Below are 25,940 nucleotides of genomic sequence, written 5' to 3'. Positions count from 1 at the left end.
TGCACTCAGGGGTCCCTCCCCAGAGAGGTGCACCGCCCCCACGGCGCTTGGCGGGGCCGGGCGGCGGTTCCTCTTGTGGTAACCTCACCGCAGCAGCCTTTTGCCCGCAGAGCTCACGTCCAGCTCTGTGGTCCGTGCGCCAGCCAGCAGCACCCACTCTGTGCATTTTCAGTATTGCCTAAGGCAGCCCCCCGCCAGGAGGCTTGGCCTCCCTGGGCGGTCCAGGCTTTCTCCCGAGGTCCCAGATACTTTTAAAATGTGTGCTGTGATGCCAAAGCTACATAGGTTCTGAGGTGTCTGCCTTTAAACTCATCTCTCCCGTAAGCCGTGTTACTTTTCATCCCAATTTGTAGACGCGTAGGTTGTGAGGTAGCAGGAGTGCTTGAGTGTCTACTGCCCGGCCTTAGCTTCTAAAGTGATTTTTTTTTTAAGTTTATTTTTGGCTGCCTTGGGTCTTCATTGCTGTGCATGGGCTTTCTCTAGCTGCAGCGAGCCGGGGGCTACACTTCGTTGTGGTTCGTGGGCTTCTCACTGCGGTGGCTTCTGTTGCGGAGCTCTGGCTCTAGGCACGTGGGCTTCAGCAGTTGCGGCACGTGGGTTCAGTAGTTGTGGCATGTGGCCTCAGTAGTTGTGGCTCGCAGGCTCTAGAGCGCAGGCTCAGTAGTTGTGGAGCGTGGGCTCAGTATTTGCGGTGTGTGGGCTTCAGTAGTTGTGACGTGTGGGCTCAGTAGTTGTGGTGCGCAGGCTCAGTAGTTGTGGCACATGGGCTTCGTTGCTCCGTGGCATGTGGGATCTTCCTGAACCAGGGTTCAGACCCGTGCCCCCTGCCTTGGCAGGCAGGTTCTTAACCCCTGCACCACTAGGGAAGCCCTGGCCTTAGCCTCTAGTAATAAACATGCCCCTGTGGGCTGTGTGGCCCCTGCCCTTGTGGGGCAGGAATGCTGATGGCCTTTGTGATTGCAGGGGCTCGAGGAGAGAGGACTACACCCAGCACCTTGCTCGCAGACACAGCTTTCCCACCAGTAACCACTCTCAGCCCTGCACACAGCCGTCCCACTTCCTCACCTGCGCACATCGCCAACTCGACCACCCAGAACAGTGCCTCAGGTTTGACCGTGATGCTCTAGGTGTTTTAGGTTCTGGATAATGAAATGGAAACTTGAAAACTGTCATGCAGCTCTGTTATTTCACACCAAATATGACTGTGGGTTGTCTGTTTTACACATTTTCACACAGAGATACTAAATTAGGAAAAAAAAAAACAAAAAACCTTACCAGTAAGCTTTCTATGGACATATTTTATTTTATCATTTATATTATAAAAGTTCATGGTGAAGAAGAAAGATAACAAACTTTAATGTCCTATAGCCCTGAGATCAAATCCAGCCTCTTCAACTTTCCAGTTGACTTTAGGACAAGTTACTTAGACTTTCTGTGTGTCAGTTTTTCTTTCTGTAAAAATGGGTATAATAACACTCATTTCATAGGACTGATAGGAAAAGATGGATATGTAAAAAGCCTCGTATGAACTGAATAGTACAAAAGGGTAGCGGGTACCCTTGTTAGTAATTAAAAGAAGGAGAGTTGTAACAGGATGAGAGGTAGTTTGGGGGAGATTGCACATGTCAGAATTACGCTAAGGAATGAATAGTTTCTTCTCAACGTATACAATGTCTAGTTCCAATTGTTTGCACTCTTAGTCATCTTAAAGGGCCACGTGTAGACAAATCTTTGACTCACTTTCTTATTTTAAAAACAAGCAAGTGTCCATTCAAACGAGGAGGAAGCCTCTAGCAAAGATTCAGTGAAGAAATCATCTTTGCTAAAGAGTTTTGCCCTCGACCCTCGATATGACAAACTCGTTAACTGTGACCCTCTGTTCATTCCCTTGCAGATGTGCTCAATGCGTCCACTACGCCGTCCTCTCCGACCCCTGCAAGAACCATGGTGTCTACAACAGATCTCACAACAGGTGACAACCTGACCCCTAGTCAGGCCACCACCACGTGCTTGAGACGCGCTCATTGAAGGGCCTTCCGTAGGCTCCGCCCTGGGCTCTTTCTTCGAGAAGCTCAGTTGAGCGTTCTCGTCCTGAGGGCTGTGGAAGGGCAGTTAGTCCAAAACACGGATCCGTTTCCGCAGTGCCACAGCCGATGAGATCAGGGCCAGTGTTACTGTGATAACCTCTTACATCGTGGTTGTAGCGTACCCCAAGAGTTGTGTACTCGATGAAAACGCGCAGAAACGACCAGCTATACTGGGACTTCTAAGAGTGGGTTTCGGATTTGGTATGAAAAAGAACAATTCTCTCGGTGGGGCTCTCTGTTCCAAGAGGTCAGTGCCAGAGGGGCGATCGCAGAGCCCCAGACGCACACGTGGGATGTGGAGACAGAGGTGGGGGGGCTCCGTTCAGGGAATGAACGTCCAGGAGGTGGTAGAGTCTGCGACGGACCAGCCATTCAGAGCCTCTGCGAGGACGCTCTTCTCCCTACAAGTTCTCCGTCTCAAAGACCAGCCACAAACCCTATTTCCACCCAATTCTTCCGTTAAATACATATGCTCACACAACATAGGTCTCAGGTGGTGGACAGAACAATGTGTTACCCTGGATTTAGTATATATGGCCAAAGAGCTTACAAAAGTTAAACCAGACAATGAAGCAGCCCTTGCTTATTTGCTGATTTTATTTTTTAGCTTTTGTAAACAAAGGAGTAAACTGAACTTTCTAGGGGTTATAATTATATAAACCTATTTTGAGATTAATCAAGGGGAGGGAGACTTTTAAAATACTTCTGGCTGCGTAAATAGCCAACCACGCCACCGTTCCATAATCAGATGTGTGCCCAAAAGTCTTACAATTGTATTATCACAGTTGTGTTTATTGGGTAAATTCATGAAAACGTTTTATAGAACTAGCTCGTTGGTTTACAACCTTTGACGTTTTGAGATCCAAACGTGGGAACAGGCACTGCAAACTCTGCATTATCTGTGAAACCTAACTCGGTAGATTCTATAGTTTATGAAGATGAAACATTATAAACCATCCTTCCTCCCAGTGGCTAGAGCGGAGCTATTCTCAAATGCAGTTTTAATAATTTGCATATTTTCTTTTTTTTCCATTACAGATCTTCCTACTACACGGAAGCCATCATGTGGTAAGTTTGTCTACCGAGGGGCAACATATATCACTTTTCTTGTTTGTTTGTTTGTTTGCGGTACGCGGGCCTCTCACTGTTGTGGCCTCTCCCGTTGCGGAGCACAGGCTCCGGACGCGCAGGCGCAGCGGCCACGGCTCACGGGCCCAGCCGCTCCGCGGCACGTGGGATCCTCCCGGACCGGGGCTCGAACCCGCGTCCCCCGCATCGGCAGGCGGACTCTCAACCGCTGCGCCACCAGGGAAGCCCAACATATATCACTTTAATGATTTCCTTCTTTATTACAAGCTTTGAAGACCGCCCCCCCCGCCCCCAGCAGGCTAAACTCATTGGCTCTAATTTCTCACCAACGATTAGCCCCAACTCTTAAGAGCCAGGGTCCTTAAGGACAAGAAGCTTTGATGTCACACTCAGACCTAGTTTTGAGGATCAGGATTGAAAATTACTCGCTAAACAACTTGGGTGGAGCCACTTAACTTCAGTTTGCGTATCTGTAAAATGGGATGATAGCAAAAGTTTGTGTAGGGGTTGGGAGAGGATATTCTGTGTAATGATAAATACGAAATGTGAATAATACCTTCAGGGCTCATCAGAAAGTAAACGTCTCTCCGTCTCGCCAGGGTTCGGCTCGAAGCCGATGCTTGAGAACAGTCTGTATCCATCCTTTTCCCGTTTTTTTCCTCTGTTCTCAGTGGAAGCAGAGTCCTTCTTCGTGGCCAGGGCTCACCCCTCTACGTGTTTCTAAATCTCACCGCTGGAGTCCCGACCTTCAGTAGCTCTCTGTATATTTAGTGCAGATATCAGCCTTTGTATGTTTGATTAATTAATATGATCTTGATGACCAGGTTCCTCTTGCCCTATTGCCTCCTTACACGTTGCACTTGAGTAACATGGAAGTGCTCCATTTCTTAACACATGTTTCTTCCTGCCCCTGTGTTCACCCCTGTTCTTCTTCCTCTACACTTGGAATGCATCCTCTTCCGTCACCTCCCTCCCCCATCAATTTCGCTATGTCCTGCTCATATTTTAAATGCAAACTGACTCACCTCTCTGGAGCACCCCTTCTGGTCCTGAAGTCTGAACAGACTTCTCTGCCTCTTTAGCCCTGTATTATTTTGTGCATCATCTGATTTTGGGGTTTTCTCTAGTCCGTGCCTGTGCCTGTCTGCATGTTAGATTCTATAGTTCCAACAGCGGATCGTTTGTATTCCTAGTGCTTGGGACAGTGTCTTAAGCGATATGAAGACTTCATATTTTTTTGTACCAAAAATGAGTGAATAAGTGAAAGGGTGTTGAAAAGCTATTTTTACGAGTCAATAGAGTCTTTAAATAAAGGGAAGAGTGCGAGGTGACACTCAGAGAAAGTGCTTAGGAGGAGTTGCTCTCACTAATTTTACACAAGTAAAGGAATAACGAGGCCTCTGCTCCCTAAGTAATTAATGTTCCCCGTATTGGGAGAAAGAGATAATCAGATACTACACTTTAGAAAGCAAGGGAAATGATAGAGCAAGAAGAAGAAATTTGTCAGATGCGTTGTTCATTTCTGTGTAATTCAACCGTATTTGAGCCCTTTCTGATGACAGGTTTTACACAAGGATCTGGATTTATGGCGATAGTCAAAATTGATGGGGTTTTTCTCTCATGGAATTTACAGTCCAGTTAGGAAGACAGACATTAATCCAAGTATCATCCAAATACAAACTCACAAGCTGAGGTCTTTGACGGGACAGTGATGAAAAGGGAATCACGAAAGAATAACACGGAGGCACTGATATGTCCCTTTTCTCTTTTATGTTCCTGAGGTTATTTTGTTGGTGATTCTGGATATTTTAAAAAATATACATTAAGGAGTTTGGATTTAATATAGGTTTATTCGTTCTGAAAAATAAAAGATAAGCTTCACTATGTTATTTTCTTTCAGAAGAAAAAAGTGCAGGTATCTCTGTGCAGTACTTATATAACAAGGAAAATAACACGTATAATGCAAAACTTAGTGAAGTGGGAAAGCAGTTCTATGGCCTACAGGAATGTGAACACAAGACTGTCAATATCTCAGAGGACTCATGTGACCCTCCATTTACATACTCATTCGAGGTACCACCAGGTAAATATCAGTTGATTTCTGTTCGTGCATTTACAGCAAAACTGCAGGTTTGTGTGTGACGTGTCCTACTGGTCACGGGAGGTAGTAGGCAGGGGAACAGCGCTGAGGGAAAGATGGCGGCAGGAGGCCAGTGTGTGGACTTCTGCTTTCCAGACCCAGTGAAAACGGTAACCTCAGAGCAGCCTTCACTGTTTATCCCTTACCTGCCTCCTTACACCTCTTTTACAGAGTGCTTCATGTCGATTGGATCTCACTGATCCCACTGAGTGGTTATTCACAAGCTTTCTTTTTTCTCCGCTACTGAATTCAAGTCATTATATATGTGTGTGTACATATATATATATATATAAATCATTTTAAATACAAGTGTGTCTAGAATATCTTGAGAGAATAACACAAAGTCAAATATTTGATGTTTGTGGAAAGAACAAAAGTACTTTCACCAAAAAAAAAAAAAAAAAAAATGGGGAGCATTATAGTCATGTTAAGGCGGTCAAGCTGCTTTTAGTACCTAAGCTACTGCCGGGAAAGAGGAGACTAAGGTACCCAGCTGACTTCAGAGAAGCTACCTTCACAAAATGCATTTTCTAAAAGGGATTCAGGGACTGTGTAAGTTTGTTGAATCTCTCACAGCTTTTAATAATTCAAGATCATTGATTGACTTATTAATATTTAAATAGGTTAAATATCTGATGTTTTTGCAAGAATGCCATTTAACTTATTCATTTTTCTCTAAATGTTACTGGAATAAATGATCAATTAAAAACGGAAAATGACAATTTAAAACAATACATTCCCCAGAGTGAAGCCCCCATGCTCTGTGTAATGATCATGCGATGAAAAAAAATCAGAGTAAATGAAAAATTGAAGATACAACTAAGAAAACAAAATGGAGTGAGCCTTTTAAAATGTGCAAAAAATGCAATTGTAGCTAGACGTTTCCTTGGGTTCCATTTTTTGTAAAGTAGCATAAATTATAAGTGAAATGCTACCAATATGTGTGATGTTAAAAAAAGAATAAACTAAAGAATCAAGAAATTCAAAACCCTGAGAGTTATTAGACTTTTTTCAAAAGTAATCTAAATTCTTGCCAGATTCTGTATCGTGAATATAATTTCAATGACTGTAATTGAGCATAAAGCACACAGTATGAAATATTAATCATCTATTTTTGTATCTTTTTCTTAACAGGTCATAAACATTTTCAGCTGAATGAGTGTGTAGAACCTGAAAAGGCAAATACCTCTCTTTGTTTAAAGTGGGAAATCAGTAAAAATTTTACTTGTGATAAAAAGAAAATAACATATAAATTTAAATGTGGTAAGAATTTAACATTGATCAGAGGAGGTTTTTTTCTATAGTGGGAAGTTTTTCTAGATATTATCTAGTCTTTCCTTCCTTTCTTCATCCTTCCTTCCTTCTTACTTTCCTTCCTTCTTCGACTCTCTCTTTTTCAGTCTCTCTCTCTCTCTCTCTCTCACACACACACACACACACACACACACACACACACACACACACACAGAGTCCATGATATGTTTGGAATCATAGTATTCTCTATACAACTCAAATTCACAAAATAGACAATACTCCACCTGAAAAATATTTTTTGAAATAACAATATCAGTTAATTCATAAGAATTTTCTTGGCAACTGCTATACACGAGGTATTGTTGAAAATATTACCAGAGAAGAGAGTTATAAAAAATTATGGTACACATACTCTTAGAATGAAAGGGAAAACAACGATAATTTCACGTGATTCCAAGAGTTTACTTTGTCAGCCCTCCATCAACAACATTTATAAACAACTACAAGAAGATTTAGATAAAATGAAAGTAGAGAAAGAATAATAAGTGCTTCTAGGAATATGAATTTGGGTTCATGGAAGGGGGAATAATTGAGATAGCATTTCTTTTTAATGATTTAATAACTTTTAATTTATTTTCATTTGAATTTATTGGGATGAAATCTCCCCCCCCTTGGCATAAAGCTATCTGCTAAGCCATATTTGGCAAGACAGGCAGACAAAAAAAACCCACACAGACTCTCACACAAGGATGGAGTATGATACTGCTTAGAATCATCATGTTACGGGGAAGATGCTTGGCTCGGACACGAGCAGGGTGAGGAAAACAAGGACAAATGTATGACAGACTGATGATAAAGCAATGATCTAAGATATCTGCTAGGTAAAGGCTATGTCAAGTGCAATCTCAATTTCTGAACAGAGAACAATGAACTAATGCCTCATTTCACCGGCTAAATTAGTTACATTCTCAAATTCAGTTCTACATCTTAATGTTTTCTTTCAAATTGAGTGTAGCAAAATCAGACAGTATTATCGCTGATATCAGGTCCTTTTACTTATTGTTTTGACCATTTGTATAGGTTTTCAATCTAATAGATATTAATTATAGATATAAAACCGAAATGAGATTTAAGTGGGATATATTGTATTCATATACTCATATGCAATACTTATTTCTTTTAGGTGACTTTAATCCATATAATAAAAGTGACAGATTTGAAAAGGACAATCTTGAACCCCACAGTAATTATTCTTGTAGTTCAGAAGTATCCTATAATAACGAGTTTCTTATTAGACAAAATAAAACTATTAAAACAGATTTTGGAGGTGAGTATATCACTTACATTTATATGTTAAATTTCTTTCCCTTTTATATTCTTATGATTCATTGAGAATCACAGAAAAAGATGTTATGGATTTGGAGAAAGAGTTTCAGAAAATGGCTTTGTGTCCGTTTTAAAGTAAGAATTCAGAAATAAATGAGAGCAAATCCAAACCTTCATCAAGTTTTTTGCAAACTGTAGGCTGTTGTGAGGTTGGGGTGGAAACAAAACTGTGAGGTAAGTGAAATGCTTGTTCATGTGTTTCCCATTTTATTTCCTCTTTCTTCCCGTAGCAGCGTTCCCTTCTTGGTGTGTCCTGCATCTTTTGCCCCCTCTATCAAATCCTGCCTCTGATAGGAGTAAAATGAGCACAGAAGCTCACTTTAAGAAGCTAATAAAACGCAATGGTAAAGCTAGGTGATGATGGCAAAATAACAATTGTTATTACTAAAATGTCAGCAATATAAATAATAACCCGGCTATCATAAGTAATCACAATTGGAAAATAAAATTCTGGAAAATAATAGAATTTGGAAGATGGAGGGGAGAAGAAGTGAAAAGTGCTAAAATTTCAGTTTTGTCTATGGTTCCAAAAGGCTGGGGACCGCTGTAGTAGAAGTAAAGAGATTCCAGTTAAATTTAGAATCTGCTAGGAAAATATGTTAATTGTGCACAAGACAACTTCTGAGTAACCACTAAAAACATGAAAGACAGATAAATAGATGGCATTGCCTATCAGCAGTATAAGAAAGGTTGTGGAATAAAAAAAAATTCTTCATGTTAAAGGAGGAAAAGGAGAAAGAAGGGAAAAGGAGGAGGAAGAAGAGGGAGAGAGATGGAGAGAGGAAGGAGGAGGAGGAGAAGGAGAAGAAGAAGAAAGAGGGGGAAGGGGAAGGGGAGGAAGAAGAAAGAGGGGGAGGGGGAAGGGGAGGAAGAAGAAAACCGTGGCACGAAGGGAGGGAGAGAGAGACTACTAAGTAGAAAACAGGTAAAATAACAGAAACATGTCAAAGTATATCAAAAGTCACTATAAATCTAAATGGCTTAAATTTACCTGTTGGAACAAAGATATTCAGACTTGAGTAAAGTAAAGACATATTTGGGGGGAGGAATTTGTAGCCTTAATTAAGATCAAGTGACATTTTATGGGAACTCTTATCTTTTATAGAGATAAAAGATAAAACTTTTATCTTTTATAGAGATAACTTTTATCTTTTAACATTTATAGAGAACTTTTGCTCTCTATTGAATGAAAATCATTGGAGAGTGCTTGGAAAAGGACCAGAAAACAAAAGCAAAGAAAGCAGAAAATAACAAAGTTTAGAGTACAGATTATTGAAAAAGGAACAAACAAAAATTGCAGGAATTTACTAACCAATTTAAAGGCTTGGTTTTGAAAAGAATAATAAAATAGACCGCTAGCAAAACAACCTTCCCCCCCTGCATTATAAAAAGGAAATTAAAAATACAGTAGAAATTTTACAGATTATAAAGAAACTTGCATCCAATATGAAAAGTTAGGTAAAATGGATAATTTTCTAGAACATATGAATTATGGATATTTGCCTAGGAAGAATTAGAAAATTGGAGTTATATATAAAATAATAGTCTAATACCTCTCCAATCTCTTCACACTCCCTGTCTGCTTACCTCACCTGCCCTTTAAAAAAGAAAAACCAGAAAGGTAAGTTTACCATTAGTTCCTATCCTATTCAAACTCTTCCCCAGTATAGAAATCATGGAAATCTATCAACTAATTTTGATTATTGTTAGGGTGGGGAATAGGCTAGGGTTACTGTTATGTGGATACCAAACTTGGGCAGAGCTGAGGCAACTATAGGCCAGTCTCTCCTATGAACATAGATACTAAATAGTAAATGAACTGTTAGCAAAGTGGGTCCTTTAGTACATTATAAAATATGTAATTACCAAAGAAGTTATATGGATGGCAAATAAGCATATGAGAGGTCGCTTCACATCACATGTAAGTGGAGAAATTAAAATAACAATGAGATATCACTGCACACTTTTAGAATGGGCAGAATCTAGAACACTGACAATACCAAATGTCGGCAAGGAAGGGGAGCAACTGGAATTCTCATTCATTGATGGTAAGAATGCAAAATGGTACAGTCACTTTGGAAGACATTTTGAGGGTGTCTATAAAACTAAACATCATCTTACAATGCAATCCAGCCATCACACTCCTTGGTATTTACTCAAAGGAGATGAAGACTCATGTCCACATAAAAACCTGCACAAGGATGTTTATAGCAACTTTGTTCATCATTGCCAAAACTTGGAAGCAAGCAAGATGGCCTTCAGTAAGTGAAGGGTAAATAAACTGTGGTCCATCCAGACAATGGAATATTATTTAGCACTAAAAAGAAATGAGCTATAAAGCCACGAAAAGACATAGAGGAACCTTAAATGCACATCACTAAGTGAACAAAGCCAGTCTGAAAACGCTACATACCATATGGTTTCACTATATGATATTCTGGAAAAGGTAAAACTGGAGACAGTAAAGAGATCAGTGGTTGCCAGGAGTTGGAAGGGACGGAGGGATGAATAGACAGAACACAGAGGATTTTAGGTCAGTGAAAGTACTCTGTATGACACTGTAATCATGGATACATGTCATGTAATATATTAGTCCAAATCCATTGAATGTACAACATCGAGTGAACCCTAATGTAAACTATGGACTCAGGTGATAATGACGTGTCAGTGTAGGTTCATAAATTGTAACATAAGTACCACTCAAGTGGAGGATGTTGGTAACAGGGGACGTTGTGCATATCTCTGTGCCTTCTCCTCAATTTTGCTGTGAATTCAAAAATGCTCTAAAAAAGCAAGGTCTTAAAAAAACCCCACCATTATTCAGTAAGATTTGTTCCAGTAGTGCAGGAATCCTGCAGCCTTTGAAAATAGCAATTTAGCCATTTTACATGCCATTTTATTCAGGCAACAGGGGAAATTTTTCAAGACCATTGCAAAAGAAGCCACATTCTTAAAAAAAAACCACACACACACAAACTTTTGTTAGTTCACCTACTGTATGATTCACCCATGAAAAGTATAGAAGTCAGTGGTTTTTAATATATTTAGAGTTGTAAATCATCACCTGAATCAACTTTAAAACATTTTCATCACACCAAAATAAAAATAAAAATAAAACCCACAAAAAAACAAGCAACAGCAAACGAACTGGTATCTTTTAGCAGTCACTCCCCATTTCCCTCCCACTCCCATATCTAGGCAATTATCAATTTACTTTCTGCTTTGATGGATTTGCCTAATGTGGACATTTCATATAATGTGTTGTCTTTTGTGTCTGGCTTCTTTCACTTAGTGTACTGTTTTCAGGGTGCATCCATGTTGTAACATATCAATACTTCCGTTTTTTTTATTGTCTAATAATATTCCATTGTATGAATGTACCTTGTTTTCTTTGTCCCTTTATCAGTTGAGTGACATTGAAGTTGTTTACACTTTTTGACTATTATGGATAATGCTGCTATGAACATTTGTGTACGAGTTTTGTGTAGATATATGTCTTTGTTTCTCTTGTGTTTCTGCCTAGGATTGGAATTTGGGGGTTGTATGGCAACTTTTTGTTTTGCGTTTTGAAGAACTGCCAATCAGTTTTCCAAAGCAGCTGCACAATTATACATTCCCACCAGCAATGTATGTGTTCTCATTTCTTCACATCTTCACCAACACTTATTGTCTTTTTTATTTTAGCCATTCCAGTGGGTGTGAAATGGTATCTCATTGTGATTTGAATTAATGACTAATGATCTTGAGCATAGCTTCAGCTGTTTATTTGCCATCTGTATATCTTTTATCACTGTTTGCCCATTCTTAAAAGTTGGGTTATTTTTCACTGAGTTGTAACAGTTCTTTATATATTCTAGACACAATTCAGATATATGACTTGCAAATATCTTTTCCAGTTCTCTGGGTTGTCTTTTTACTTTGTTGATAGCTTTTGAAGCTTATAAGTTTTTAATTTTGATGAGGTCCAATTTATCAATTTTTACCTTTGTTACTCATGCTTTTGATGTCACAACTAAAAATTCATTGCCAAATCCAAGATTTTACAGAGTTATCCCTATGTTTTCTTCTAAGAATTTTTTAGTTTTAAGTCTTAAAATTAGCTCTGTTAATCCATTTGAGTTAATATTCGTTTATGATTTGAGGTAAGGGTCCAATTTCATTCTTTTGATGTCCTAGCACAATTTAGTGAAAAAAACTATTCTTTTCCCATTGAATGTTCTTTTCATCCTTGTCAAAATTAATTAACAATAATGATGGGCTTATTTCTGGACTCTTCCATTCCATTAATCTATACATCTAATGCCAGTGCCACACTGTTGGTTACTGTTGCTTTGTGTAAGTTTTGAAATCAGAAAGTGTGAGTCCTTCAACTTTGTTCTTCTTCAAAATTGTTTTGGATATTTGAGGTCCCTTGAAATTCCATATGAGTTTTGAGGTCAACTTGTCAATTTCTACAAAGAAGCCAGCCAGGATTCCGACAGAGGTTGAGTTAAATCTGTAGATCTATTTGAAGAGTGTTGCCATCCTAACAATGTTAGTTTTCTGGTCCATGAATATGGGGTGTTTTTCCATTAATTTAGGTATTCTTTAATTTTCTTGGAGAATGTTTTGTAGTTCTCAGTGTGCAAGTCTTATAGTTCTTTTGTTAAAGTCATTCCTAGGTTTAAATTTATTCCTGCTTATAATGGCGGTGTTTTCTTAATTCCATTTTCAGATTGTTCATTGCCAGTGTGTGGACATACAATGGACTTTTCTGTATTGATCCTGAAATCTATCTCATTGCTGAAGTTGTTTATAAATTATAATATTACAGGACTTTTGACAGACTGTACTAAAGTGATTCTGAATTTCATGTGGAAGGGATAGCTAGCTGAGAGTAAGGCAGCTTCCTAAATCCATGTCTCCGGTAGCCCCCAAAACAACTCAAAACCATGAGAAAAAAATGAACCTACAGAAATACTATGTCCTCATGTAACTAGCAAAAATGTAATGCTTTTGGATATTAAATACTAAAATTAGTACAGTCTTTATAAATCACTGTGACAAAATAGAAATCCCAGGAAAAAAATATTTTATTGTTTATAAAAGTGCAAAGGCAATTCAGTGGGGGGAAGGTTTTTTTTGGTTATTTATTTATTGGGGTATTTATTTCATTATTAGATTTTTAAAAATTATCCCTATAGAAAAAATAAATACATCAGCCTTTATCTCTCAACAAACACAAAGATTAACTCCAAATGGATTGCAGAGCTAAACACTAAAGCTAAAACTATAAAGTGTCTAGACAAAGACATTAGAAAAATCTCTGCTACTTTAGCTTAAGGAATTTGTTCCTTAGATGGACACAAAAAGCAAGAATCATAAAAGAAAAACATTTAGAAGTCAAACTTCATAAAAATTAAACATTCTTGCTCTTTGAATAAAGTCACTAAGGAAATAAAAATTTTTCACAATTCATACATTGTGAAAAAATATTCACAATTAATTTTTTCAACAGAGAGTTTTGTGAGAATATATAGAGAATTCTTCCAAATACAAAATAAGACATAAAGTAACCCAATTAAAAATGGGTAAGCGTCGGGCTTTCCTGGTGGCGCAGTGGTTGAGAGTCTGCCTGCCGATGCAGGGGACGCGGGTTCATACCCCGGTCCGGGAAGATCCCACATGCCGCGGAGTGGCTGGGCCCGTGAGCCATGGCCGCTGAGCCTGCGCGTCCCAGAGAGGCCACAAAAGTGAGAGGCCTGCGTATCGCAAAATAAAAAAATAAGAATGGGCAAGCATTTTGATCATATGCTTCACAGAAAAAGATACACAAGTGATCAATAAGCACATAAAAATTTTCCCAAAATCATTAGTCAACTGGGAAATGCAACTTAAGACAACAACCAGATGCTAATGATATCACACACCAACTAAAATGGCTAAAATGAAAAAGACTGACAATACTATTGGTGAGAATGCAAAGTAATAACTCAGAACTTTCACTCCAGGTATTTACCAAAGAAGAAAGGACATGTCCTTTCCACAGAAAGACTTCTGCACAAATATCCATAGTAGATTCACTCATAGTAGCCAAAAGCCTGGAAACACCCCAGATGTCCATCAGCAGTTGAATGAATAGGTGAAATGTGGTCTATCCTTACAATGGAATACTACTCACGAATAAAAAGGACTAACTACTGACACATACAGCAATATTCATGAATCTCCAGAACATTCTGTTAAGTGCAATGTGCTGGACGTAAAAATGCACTCACCATTTGGTTTTATGTATATGAAATGAAGAAAAAGACGAATTTAATCTACAGTAATAGAAGGCAGTTCCGAGGGTGTTTGAGGGTGGGCGAGGGAACTGGGTGGACTGGGAGGGGCCACAGAAGAACTTCCTTGGTTGGATAGAAATGTTTTATATCTGATAGCGATGGTGTTTATATCGATGCATATTTTTGTCAAAACCCATCCAACTATACCCCAAACGGGCGGGTTTCCATGTAAATTATACCTTGTAGTTTTTTTTTTGTTTTTTGTTTTTTTAACATCTTTATTTGAGTATAACTGTTTTACAATAGTGTGTTAGTTTCTCCTTTACAACAAAGTGAATCAGTTATACATATACATATGTTCCCATATCTCTTCCCTCTTGCATCTCCCTCCCTCCCCCCCTCCCTATCCCACCCCTCTAGGTGGTCACAAAGCACCGAGCTGATCTCCCTGTGCTATGCTGCAGCTTCCCACTAGCTATCTAATTTACATTTGGTAGTGTGTATATGTCCCTGCCCCTCTCTCACATCGTCCCAGCTTACCTTTCCCCCTCCCCATATCCTCAAGTCCATGCTCTAGTAGGTCTGTGTTTTATTCCCATCCTACCACTAATCTCTTCATGACATTTTTTTTTTTTTTTTTAGATTACCTTGTAGTTTTGATTTAAGCATTTCTTACATTCTTCACCTCAAGTTCTGATGACTAGTTACTGGAAGTGATGACAAGTGCTATTCCAATACTGACTGTTAACTTTATCAGCCCTACCAGTGAGAGATTTCCAGCATAGGGAAATCTAGACATCCCAAGATAGCTGGACGATAATATAAATGAGAGGAAGAAGGGCTTTCAGATCTCTTCAAGTCAGTGGAACATTTAGGGTCCACAATGTCACCCTGGAGTGACACTGTTACATGACCTTATCAAACTTAATAAGACCAGATATCTTTCTTTTACTTTCATCATCAGTTCTTAATTAATCAAAATATGGCTATTAATAATGCATGCTAATAATATGAAGAACGTTTTCTCCACATCTTGTTTCTTATATTTTATATTCTTATTCTTTCAACAGATCCAGGAATCCCTCAGAATGTGAGTTGTTCTAACTTCAGTGCACATGAAGGATGGATTACCTGGGGACCGCCAGCACATGTTTTTCATACGTTCACTCTTTGTTATAAGAATGCTTCAGGTAACTTTTATAGAATTTAATTCCATATCAGGAAAGATAAATAAAAAATTGGAAAGCACTCCACATATGGATGGAGCTAGTGAGCCATGGAGCTCTCTACACAACAACCGTGACAGGCATTCTGTACGCCTTGGTTTTAGAACCACCTCTACTCACTACAGGCTGCCCAGCCTCTGAAATGGCCAAATCTCAGAATATCCCCAATACTCACTTCTTGTTCTTGATCTTCTTAGTTCTAATCGTTACACTCCAAAGCTTAGAGAAAGAAAATCTCTGGAAGAGAATACTCATATCTGTCTTCCAAAAATGATGTAAGGGAGCTGCACTAGTTTGACCTCATCATTCTGGACTACAAACGACACCTTCCAAAGCATGCCCCAGCTGATATACACAAAATATTGGGTGAACAAAAATGAACATATGCCCATTTAGTCACAGAGTTTGATGGCAGGTGCAATCTTGGAACATAGTTCTAGTTAGCATTAACTAACTTCTGCAGAACTTGTGCAGAAATAAAGACAGCCCCCCCCCCCCAAATGTGCTATGACTAGTTCAACCATTGGCCTAGTTGCTCCAAATGAGACACTATTTAAGAGGCCAGACATCTCCTGGACGGTGTGAAGTATCTAAAATACTTGTAGAAAACAGTGGGGATCGTGGATCACAGAACAAACTCAGCACATGGAATAGCCCACTTGTCAATCCTTTACCTGTAGCTTAAAGTAGTATTGAGTTGGACATCTCACAGAATTCCATCTCTTTGTTTGGTGCATAGGAACCAGACATAAATTTCCAAATTTTGAAAAGTAGAAAGCCACTTATCTCCAGTGTGTTATTTTATATTTTGATAACATATTGTTTTTGCTTGTTGTTTGAATCTTAATAATCAAACGACTAAAGCAAAGTTCAATACACGTGTAGTTTTCAAATTAGCATAAGAGGACGCAAATTCTATGGAGAAGAAATACAGGCAATGTATTTGAGGTTATGGTAATTCGAAAAGTTATGTGTATGAGAAAGGAAAAATGGAACTTATGGGAAGATGAAAAATGGAAATGACAGGAAGACAGTCTATAATCTGACAGATTACAGGAGTACAGTCTGCCTCACTGGACACCTCTCCTACAAACTTTCTTTGCTTGGTTTCTGTGTGAGCACATAGTTTGGTTTTCTTTTCTCTTTTCTGAAATTTCTTCTCACTATCCCTTCCTGTATTCCTTACTTTCTATATTCTCTCTCTACTATGGAGTATTTTGTATGCCAGAATTTATGGTGGAAATTTATGGAGCAATATTTGTTGCTTCTTTGTATTCTATACCGTTTAAAAAACCTGTATTTGAATAATTAGGCTTAGAAGGACGGACTGTGTTAGTTATCGCAGTCAGACGAGTTTTTGTTTGATTTTTGCAACGAGTACAGCTCCTTCTTATTCAGTGCTACCCAAATGTATGACTCTCCAAATATAACACTTGAACAGAACGGGTGGGGAGGGAAGGGGCAGGTAGGCAACATCTGGCTCTGTGTGTCCTCTCCAAAACTTGGTTGGTAACTAACTGAACCCAGTCTCCACTGTGGCTCGTGCACTGACTCTGCTCAAAGGGCCCTTTGGAAACAGCTCATCCCCAGTCCTCTGTCTCTCGTTGCCATCATACTCCACTGCTGGGAAGAGGAGCGTGCTCTCTCTCGTCTTCTGGTTCATCGCGAGCACAGGTCATGAAACCCTTTTCTGTATTAGCTAAGTCAAAGAGAGATGATCGGAGTATAGCATTGTTAGAACAATTCTTTTAACTACTCTCATTATTTCAAATAAAACCACTATTAAAAATCGACAGGAAGAAAGTCAGTGAACTCCTATGGCAATTTATATTACTTTTAATTAGGTATTAAATTCCTTTTGTTATTTAATCATCGCAGCAACTCTGAAAGCTGTAGACTAAAAGAGGTAGAAAAATGTAACTGACATTTATTTAGTTTCCTCTGCTTGTGGGGTGTTTTTATAGTTTTTTAAGATTTTGTTAAACGTTTCAACAATGGCTCTGAGAGGATAGATGCATGGATATGTTCAGAGTTCATACGATGCCCTGAGGATCACAGAACTTAAAATCAATGCTCAAATTCAACAGCCTGGACTGTGCTTTTTTTGCTACTGTAAGTTCATGTTTGAGCATGAGACACCTTGTGCATCTGCAGTATTTTGTATTAACTTAAACTGCCAAGTGACAATGAAGTTTCCTCAGTAAGAGGGAAGAGACCCTGAGTCATTGTTGCATTCAAAGGACTATTTCTCAAAAGTTATTGAAACCAGTGTGCACCCTTCCACATCGCAGTGATGTTATTGGAAATGATTTTGTTGATTGCCTCTTTGCTTAAACAATGTAAGAGAAAAATTACCTCTTATTTTGGGAGGTGGCAGTGCAAAACCCTTTGGGGATCAACGGGTTTATACTACTTGGCCTGGTGTTCAGGAAGATAGTTTAGAGCAGTTTAAACTGGGAACTTGTTAATGGATTTCCTGAGGTATTTAGTAAAAGGCAAAGAGGTGACACGTGACGAAGCCAGTATCTATCTAGCCATTTCCAGTGCAACAGGCATGACTTGAAACTAGACGTGTCCCTGTTGCCCTAAGGTAAACCAAATGTCATCACTAAGTCTAATAAAGTCTTGACCTGTGCCATTCGACTAGTGCTTCTGACCTCAGGGTCCTGAGGAAAGGTATCCCACGTGGAGGCAGAGAGGCTCGTGTAAAATGTGTTGACCTTTCAACCAAAGCTTGAAACCCGGCAACTGGAAATGAACATTCCAAACCATCTTTCCAAGCACTGAACACTTTGATTCCCCAAACAGCAATGTCTTTTGGAAAAAAATGTGTTGTTCAAAATTAAATCAACAATTTGATTTTGTCAAGCTGGCTAAGATGAAAGCATCATAGAACAACATAAATGAAACTTATATTGATGCAGTCAAAATTGTCAACTTATTTTGATACAATCATACAAAATTAGGTCACTGAGTGGAAGCCAGATGGACCTTGAGAATGACATCTTGACATTTGGACTGTAGCTGGGTTAGAAGCCGATCCTTGCCCTGACAGCCAGACACCATATAAGGTGTCAGGGGGTGCCACCTGCCTCTCTCTAGAACTCACACGTTTCCTGTCCTCAAGGACAATTCTCACTAGGGACAGGGTGGCTGAGCTGGCAGGTATAAATCAACTAACTCAGCTTTGCAGATTTCTGAGAAAATAGATGCTTAACCAGGCTAGAACAGACACTTTATCTCACTTACTGTTTAGCATCAAAGCATGCTACCGTTTAGCATGGTGAGGTAGAGATATTACTATAATCTCCATGTCATGGATAAGTAACTGAGACAAGATATTAGCACGTGCTAAATCTTCCCTTACACTTTTTCTGCAAGTCCATTGGCATGTCCACCTAGACCAGAGAATTAAAGTGTCCAAGAGGAAGAAAAAGCTTGACCCCATTGCAGACCCTTGTCCCCCTCTTCTACCCCAGACAATATGCATGGCGGTGAAGGGTAAAGCATGGCCTCTGGGACCTCAGTGTCCGAGTTTCATCCTGACTCTGTTGTTCCTTTCCTGTGAGATCATGGACAGATTGCTAATGTCTCTGTGGCTCAGTTTTCTCATCTGTAAAATCGGATGACATCAAGAGTGCCAACCTATAGCGTTGTGGTGATGGTGAATTAATTCACATAGACCACTTCAAGATGTGCTTGGAACACGGCATCGTCTGTTCATTGTTTTTATCACTACTGGTATTATTATTATTATCACTGTTACATGCTTCCTCTCTAACCTTCTTTTAACCTGTCTTTCTTGGTGGCACTTGGCCACTCAAAAATAGTCAGTGGCTAGTGATTTTTCAGCTTCACAAGCGCTAACTCATCTGCTTAAGCAAGGTTCCACCTCCCACATTCCTACCCAGCCAGAGTCTGCTATCCTAGTTGGGCTCGTGCCTGAACTAGAAATGCTCCTTCTTTCCTTTGTAAAATTTCCTTTCCTCCCTTACACCTACTCAGCCTCACTCATCTTTCAATGAACAGCTCCGATTCTACTGCCAGCGTGAAGCTTTCCTTCACTGTTTCAGCTCCCATGAATTACGGTAGTGCTCAGATGAATAGGGCAGAGGATACCTAGTTACTGGTGATCAAACGGATTTTGTATCTGAAGTCTATAACAGTGGCTCATACCAAAGTTCAAAGTTTGGAGGTTAAGTATCAGAAAAAGGGTTGCCAAAGTATTGGAAAAAAGACTTTCATAATATCCACCATGAGCTGTGTTTTCTCAGAAAGAAAAGAGACCATAGATAAACAATATGCCTGAACTTATTAAATATGTTATGTACCAAATTAGTTATATGAAACCTCACTTTTGAATATTTGAGTTTATAGTGATCACATTTGTTCAATGCATTTGCTGATAATTGTTTGTATTTCTGAGCACCAAGGACGTTTGCATTTCTCAATCACTCAGTTTGGAGTTGGCTTGGAATGATTTACTGTAGACTCTAAATTAAATATGTGCTAATCCTAAATTTTGATGACTTACTAAATGTTTCCATTTTTTCCCCTGAGCAGAAAGATGCCACACTCTGAATAATACCATAAACGCAATCAATTTGGAACATTTGAAACCTTTTACAAAGTATGAGATAACATTACATGCCTCTGTCAAAGGAAGAATAGAACGTCATGGAACTGATGTGAAATGTGCAGCTGAAACAAAAGCAACACGTAAGTTATAAGCGTTAATGCTTTCTTCTATGAACAACAAAGTCTAAACCGTTAACACAACATGTCCACCTTTATGCTTCATTTGAGAAACACCCTGACCTGGCACATTTGTTAACATCTAGGGTTTATAATAATTTAAAACACAACAATATAAAAACTCTCATCCTGAGTTTTCTCTGTATCCTTCAGGTATAATCATAGAATTGTAAGAATGAAGCCTGAGGGCATATGAACAGGTACAATTTATAAGATTTCAGACAATTAAGTATCTAACCAACGTAGATAAAAATGCGTTATCTATTGTTTTCTTTATTCTCTAGAAATATCGCCTGCTATCAGACACCCAAGAACGCCTCACTCACAAAGCATCCACTGCTTGCATGACCTCATAAAACAATATTTTGTCAGCATTTTCTTCTCTGTTACAATGAACTACATACTCTTTAATTTTATGTCACGTTTTACATTCATTTTGCTCTTGCCCCCCCCCCCCCAACCCCGTGGGATGGCTCCATAGATTCCAGGTCCAAAGCTAGATCTGTCTCTGGGGAGAATGTGAACTCCATGAGGTCAGGACAGAAGAAATACTCCTGTGTAAGGCAACAGCTATGGCTCCAGAGACCCTACCACCAGGCTCACAAAGAAAAATTGTCCTCTTCAGGGCCGGATGTAAAATGCTCTTAATGTCATTTAAGTTCCGGTTTCAAAAGTCCAGGTCCTTAAGCGTTATGCTTTTGTTATTTTCCTGAACGTCTGTGCTATCACAGAAACAAAGATGAGTCATTGCTGCTGAAGAATCCAGCCAGGTATCACCAGGGTCATGTAAGCATTTCCAAAAGGAGGACCTGGACTGTTTGTAGGCCGTCGGGGTTTCACCTCCCTGCGCCTCCACTCCTTTCTTCTCTATTTTCTATTTCTACACACTCTCTTTGGGGGAATTGCAAAAAATTTCATGGTTTCAAGTACAACTTACATGCTGATACTCATCAAATGAATGTGTTATTTATTTTCAGATGTTTTGTTATAGCTTCTTATGTCTGTTCTATCCTAACTTCCCCATCTGTAACCCCCAAATAAGCACTCAAAACAGTTTATACTGTACACATGTATTGTCCAGTAATTTAAATATGCATTTACCAAATGATTAAAAATAACAAATATTTCTTCATTTTGATAGGTCCAAGCGAGGTCACGGACTTGCGTGTTTCAAGGAAGACAGATAACAGTATGGCCGTGAGCTGTAGCCCTCCTAAAGACACTAACGGCCCCAAGACAGGGCAGTATCATTTGAATGTCAGTATTGGAAGTAACTTGGCTCGAAAAGAATTAAAACAACAGGAGTGCAGATTCTTGGTAGAAGATCTTCAATATTTAACAGAATATACATTTCAGGTAAGATTACAATTTTCATAATCATACATTACTGATATACGCTATAGTGATTATTCTGCAGCATTTAAATAATACTAACACCAGTGCTCACTCAAGCTTGAGAAGCTCTGATGTCTAACGGAATCACACTTTAGAAGTGTAAAAGTTTGACTCCAAACTTTTCATGTCTAGTACATAATACAGTTGTTTACAACATATTTTGTTGGATTATTTTTGACCTTTAACATGATTTACTTACAGCTAAATTATTGCTCCCGTGTCAAGAAGCACAACATTTTATGCACAGATTATTCCGTTGCCATAACTTTTATTCATCTAGGCTATTTATCTTTACTACTGTGACTTAAAAAAAAATTTAATATTTTATGTTTTATATATTTTATTTTTGGCTGCATTGGGTCTTCGTTGCTGCGCGCGGGCTTTTCTCTAGTTGTGGCGAGTAGCGGCTACTCTTCGCTGCGGTGCGCGGGCTTCTCATTGCGGTGGCTTCTCTTGTTGTGGAGCACGGGCCCTGGGCACGTGGGCTTCAGTAGTTGTGGCACACGGGCTCGGTAGTTGTGGCTCCGTGGCATGTGGGATCTTCCCGGACCAGGGCTCGAACCCGCGTCCCCGGCGGGTGGACTCTTGCCCACTGCACCACCAGAGAAGCCCACTAATGTGACTTTTTAAATTACAAACATTTTTTACGGGTACACTGAGATTAGAAAAAAGCAGAAATAAATGTAAGGAAATAGCAGTGTACACAGAGAGTTAAAAAGCTCACCCATAAGCTCACTGCCCACCGATCAGATTCTGTGTGTATCCTTCTAAAATGGGAAAACTCAGTCTTTTCCTCCTGCTGTAGGGAAAAACCTCAGTTCATTCTATCTCCTGTGTGTTCGTCACTATAAGAAACACAGGGAAGCATTTCCAAAGAAAACCGGACACCTGAAACACTTCACGTCTGACACTTCTGGTCACCAGATGTGTGAAGGTTTTTCCCCGCATCAAGCAAGGATCTGTGTCGACACCATGTACCCAGAGGTAGCGTCAGATTCCACAGGTGAGGGGCTCAGTCCCACGAGACTGGCCCCACCCTACATCAGAAGCCAATGACGAGTAGGAAGTGCCCACCACTTTGTAACTCGATTTGGCTACAGATCAGGCGTTCCCATGACCCACTTCCTTGGGTTTGGTTAATTCACTAAAGCAGCTCACAGGACTCAGGCAAACACTTACATCATTTACCAGTTTATTAAATGTTGTGAGAAAGGATACAGGTGAACAGCCAGATGAAGAGATACGTAGGGTGAGGTCTGGGAGGGTCCCAAGTGCAGGAGCCTCTGTCCTCCCCCGTGGAATTGGTCGTGTGTCACCCTCTAGGTGTGAGTGTGTTCCCCAGCCTGGAAGTTCTCTGACCCCAATACTTCTGGGATTTTATGGAGCCGTCATTACATAGGCGTGATAAATCATTAACTCCATTTTCAGCCCTTCTCCCTTCTCAAGAGAATGGGGGAGGGGAGGGGCTGAAACTTCGAGATTAATCACGGCTTGGGCTTTCCGGTGACCAGCCCTCGTGTGGGAGCCATCCAGGACCCCACCCAGAATCAGCTCCATAGAGTACAAGACTGTCGCCCTGGAAGTTACAAGGTTTTCTGCAGCTCTGTGTCACGAATCAGGGTCAAAGACAAAAGACAAAAACGTTCCTAGAGTCTTATCAGTTAGGAGACACAAAAAATGTTCCTAGAGCTCTTATCAGTTAGGAGACACAAGGGTTTCGGGAGCTCTGTGCCAGGAACTAGAGGGAGAGACAGATGTAGATTTTCCATGATGTCACAAATTCCTTAATATGAGCACACCGTTTGATAAACTGCATGTTTCATAAGTCACTGTATCGCAAACGTTTTTCCACGTTAAATTTTCCGCTACTAGTTTCTCATGTTTGCATAAGATTCTATCTTATGGCTTTATCACATTCTACTAACTATGCCTGTTTTGACAACAGTCAGCAAACACTCTCACTGGGAAATAACAACATCTTTGAATATGTCTTTTATCATTTCTGTCTGAATCAATTCCCGGAAATGAATGTATTGGGTCAAAAGGAATTTACATGTATTTTGAGATTCTTTATGATCCTTTTTCTTTTCCCTGTGGAAGTTACCAAATTGCCGTTCCCATGGCAGCGTGTGAAATAACTGCTCTGGAGAATCTCACCAACGCTGCCCATCCATCCCCTTTTCCTTTGATATTTAGTGGGTGGAATATGGTATTGGCATCTCTTTTTGTTTTTATGGGTTTTCCTTACTTACTGTTGTGGAGAAATATCGTTTTTGTTATTTGTCTTGTAGTAACATCCTTCCTGCTCCTTTGTCTAGGTTTCTTTGGGAATGCTTCTTGGCTATTAATAATATAATTTTATTATATTTGTCCTAAATATAACAAGTATGTTATATTTGTCCCCTTTGTCCTATGACTTGCAAATTTGTTTTCAGTGTATAGTTTGCCTTTTAATTTTCTTTATAGCACTTTCACTCATACACAATTTCCCCTTTTATTTGTATTCAGTCAAATCTCTCACTTTTATTTCTGGTTTAATGGGAATTTCCACAGTTGACTGCTTCCGTCATGTTGACAATCTGCTTCACATTCTTGGCACTTAAAGAAGTGTTTAGGTATACATAAGCTTTCTTGTTTTGTTTTTGTTTTTAACCAGAAACGTAGGTTGGAATTTATCAAATGTTTTTAATGGTACTGTGTTGGGTCTGCCATGGTTGTGATGCTATGGTGTGATTTGTGTATACGCTGAATTATAGTGACAGGTTTTCTAATGTTGAACCAGTGTCACATTCCAAGAAAAATTCCTTGCTCCGTCATTGTGTATTATTCCTTTAAAGTATTACTGAGCTCAACAGCTTAATATTTTATTAAGCCTTTATGAATAGACATTCATAAATGAGGTCATTTAATAAGTGGGTGAAGGCGACGCTGGCATAGGTGGGGACACGCATCATTCTTTTCCCATTTTTGTATGAAGGTTATGCTAACCTGATAAAACAGGTTGGGGACATTTTCCTGTTCTTCTGTGTTTTATAACTTCAAATAATGCAGGAATTATTCGTTCACCGAAAAATGTGTTTTAGTCCCTTTAACACAGAGGGATTCTTTGAGAATCATTTACGTTATCTTTGGATACTACTGTTCTTTTCAGGTATGTTATCCTTTTTGAGTGAGTGTGCCACTTATATTTTCCCAAAGAAGAGTCGGAATAAAAGAAATACTTTGTTATTACCTATTATTGTACATTTCACTTCACCTCCCTCAGTGCCCAGGAAGCTCCAGGCACACTGGCTTCCTTTTCTTTTCTCAAAAAACACACAGGTTTTACTCTCTTTTAGGCACTTTACTCAACATTCCTCTCTTTCTAGAATTTTCTTCTCCCATTTGTCAATCATGATAAGCTATCTGGAAAAATATAGGTAAACACCGTATTAAAACGTAATCTCAAAATTCAAATTAGGAGACACTTATTCAGTTATCCTTTCTCCTCCTCACTCTTCAAAAGGCTGCCTCTTATCTTGTTCACTGCAGTTCGCATCACTTGTTTTTATGTTTATTTCAGAATCCACTGCTACATGTATACCTTCATGAGGGGGCAATCATTTTAGTTTTATTCATCTTTGTGATCTCTGGTTTATAAATTAATACAGTTGTTTTTATAATTGTTAATGTATTACTTTCTTTTATTGTAGGTTGATTTTGATATTCTGCTAGTTTGGGCATTGAAAGTGATTTTTGACCATTTATTTCTTTCTCCTTTTCTTTTTTATTAACTAAAAATTAAGCTACGGATTGTTCTTTGGTAAAATTTTGACTCTATCCCATGTCTATATTACTTATTACTAATTTCTCACTGACTGACATAAAATTTAATAACTGGATTTTTAAAGTAGATTGTTCTTATTATTGATAATTTCTAAAGAGTATATAATTGTAATTTGGAAGAATTTTTAATTTATCTTTTTTTTTTAAAGAGACTTTTCTACATTTCTGGTTCCTGAATTTTTTATTGCAATTAATTATTAGTTTAAAAAGATAATTGACCTTTACAATTTCTTCCCTTTGGAATCTACAGTATTTTTTACATCTCAGTGTGTGATAAATATTTATGAATACTCTGTGAGTACTGAGGATATTATATACCCTCCATGGGGTAAAAGCTTAGATATATCTTTTCCAGATCTATTATTAATCTCTTGTATTAATACTATTCAGATCTATTTTTGCTTCAGCTGTTTTTTTGCTGAAGATTCTTAATGCTTTCTTGCTGCATGCAGTTTCCCTTGTATATCTAAATTGTTTTGCTTTATTGTGTTCAATATTTTGAACTACTTATGTCTATACT

The 25,940-nt window shown here is 39.0% G+C and overlaps 1 protein-coding gene across 4 annotated transcripts in view; it reads left to right on the top strand.

The window, feature by feature from the left end:
* The window catches only part of PTPRC (protein tyrosine phosphatase receptor type C), a 120,216-nt gene that overhangs the window by 58,694 nt on the left and 35,582 nt on the right, over positions 1-25,940 (top strand). For 2 of the 4 annotated variants that reach the window (XM_067027438.1, XM_067027439.1), the window contains exons 4-11: positions 1,895-1,972; positions 3,126-3,155; positions 5,077-5,259; positions 6,451-6,579; positions 7,754-7,897; positions 15,290-15,409; positions 20,009-20,164; positions 21,342-21,556. In XM_067027438.1, coding sequence (XP_066883539.1) covers positions 1,895-1,972; positions 3,126-3,155; positions 5,077-5,259; positions 6,451-6,579; positions 7,754-7,897; positions 15,290-15,409; positions 20,009-20,164; positions 21,342-21,556 — 1,055 coding nt within the window. Of the gene's footprint in view, positions 1-963; positions 1,108-1,894; positions 1,973-3,125; positions 3,156-5,076; positions 5,260-6,450; positions 6,580-7,753; positions 7,898-15,289; positions 15,410-20,008; positions 20,165-21,341; positions 21,557-25,940 lie in introns of all 4 variants that reach the window. The other 2 variants (XM_067027437.1, XM_067027444.1) reach the window with 2 other exon arrangements.

The sequence above is a fragment of the Kogia breviceps genome, chromosome 1 (assembly GCF_026419965.1).
Source record: "Kogia breviceps isolate mKogBre1 chromosome 1, mKogBre1 haplotype 1, whole genome shotgun sequence".
Lineage (NCBI taxonomy): Eukaryota > Metazoa > Chordata > Mammalia > Artiodactyla > Physeteridae > Kogia > Kogia breviceps.
The sequence above is the reverse complement of the archived record's forward strand: the minus strand, read 5'-3'. Positions and strand labels throughout refer to the sequence as shown.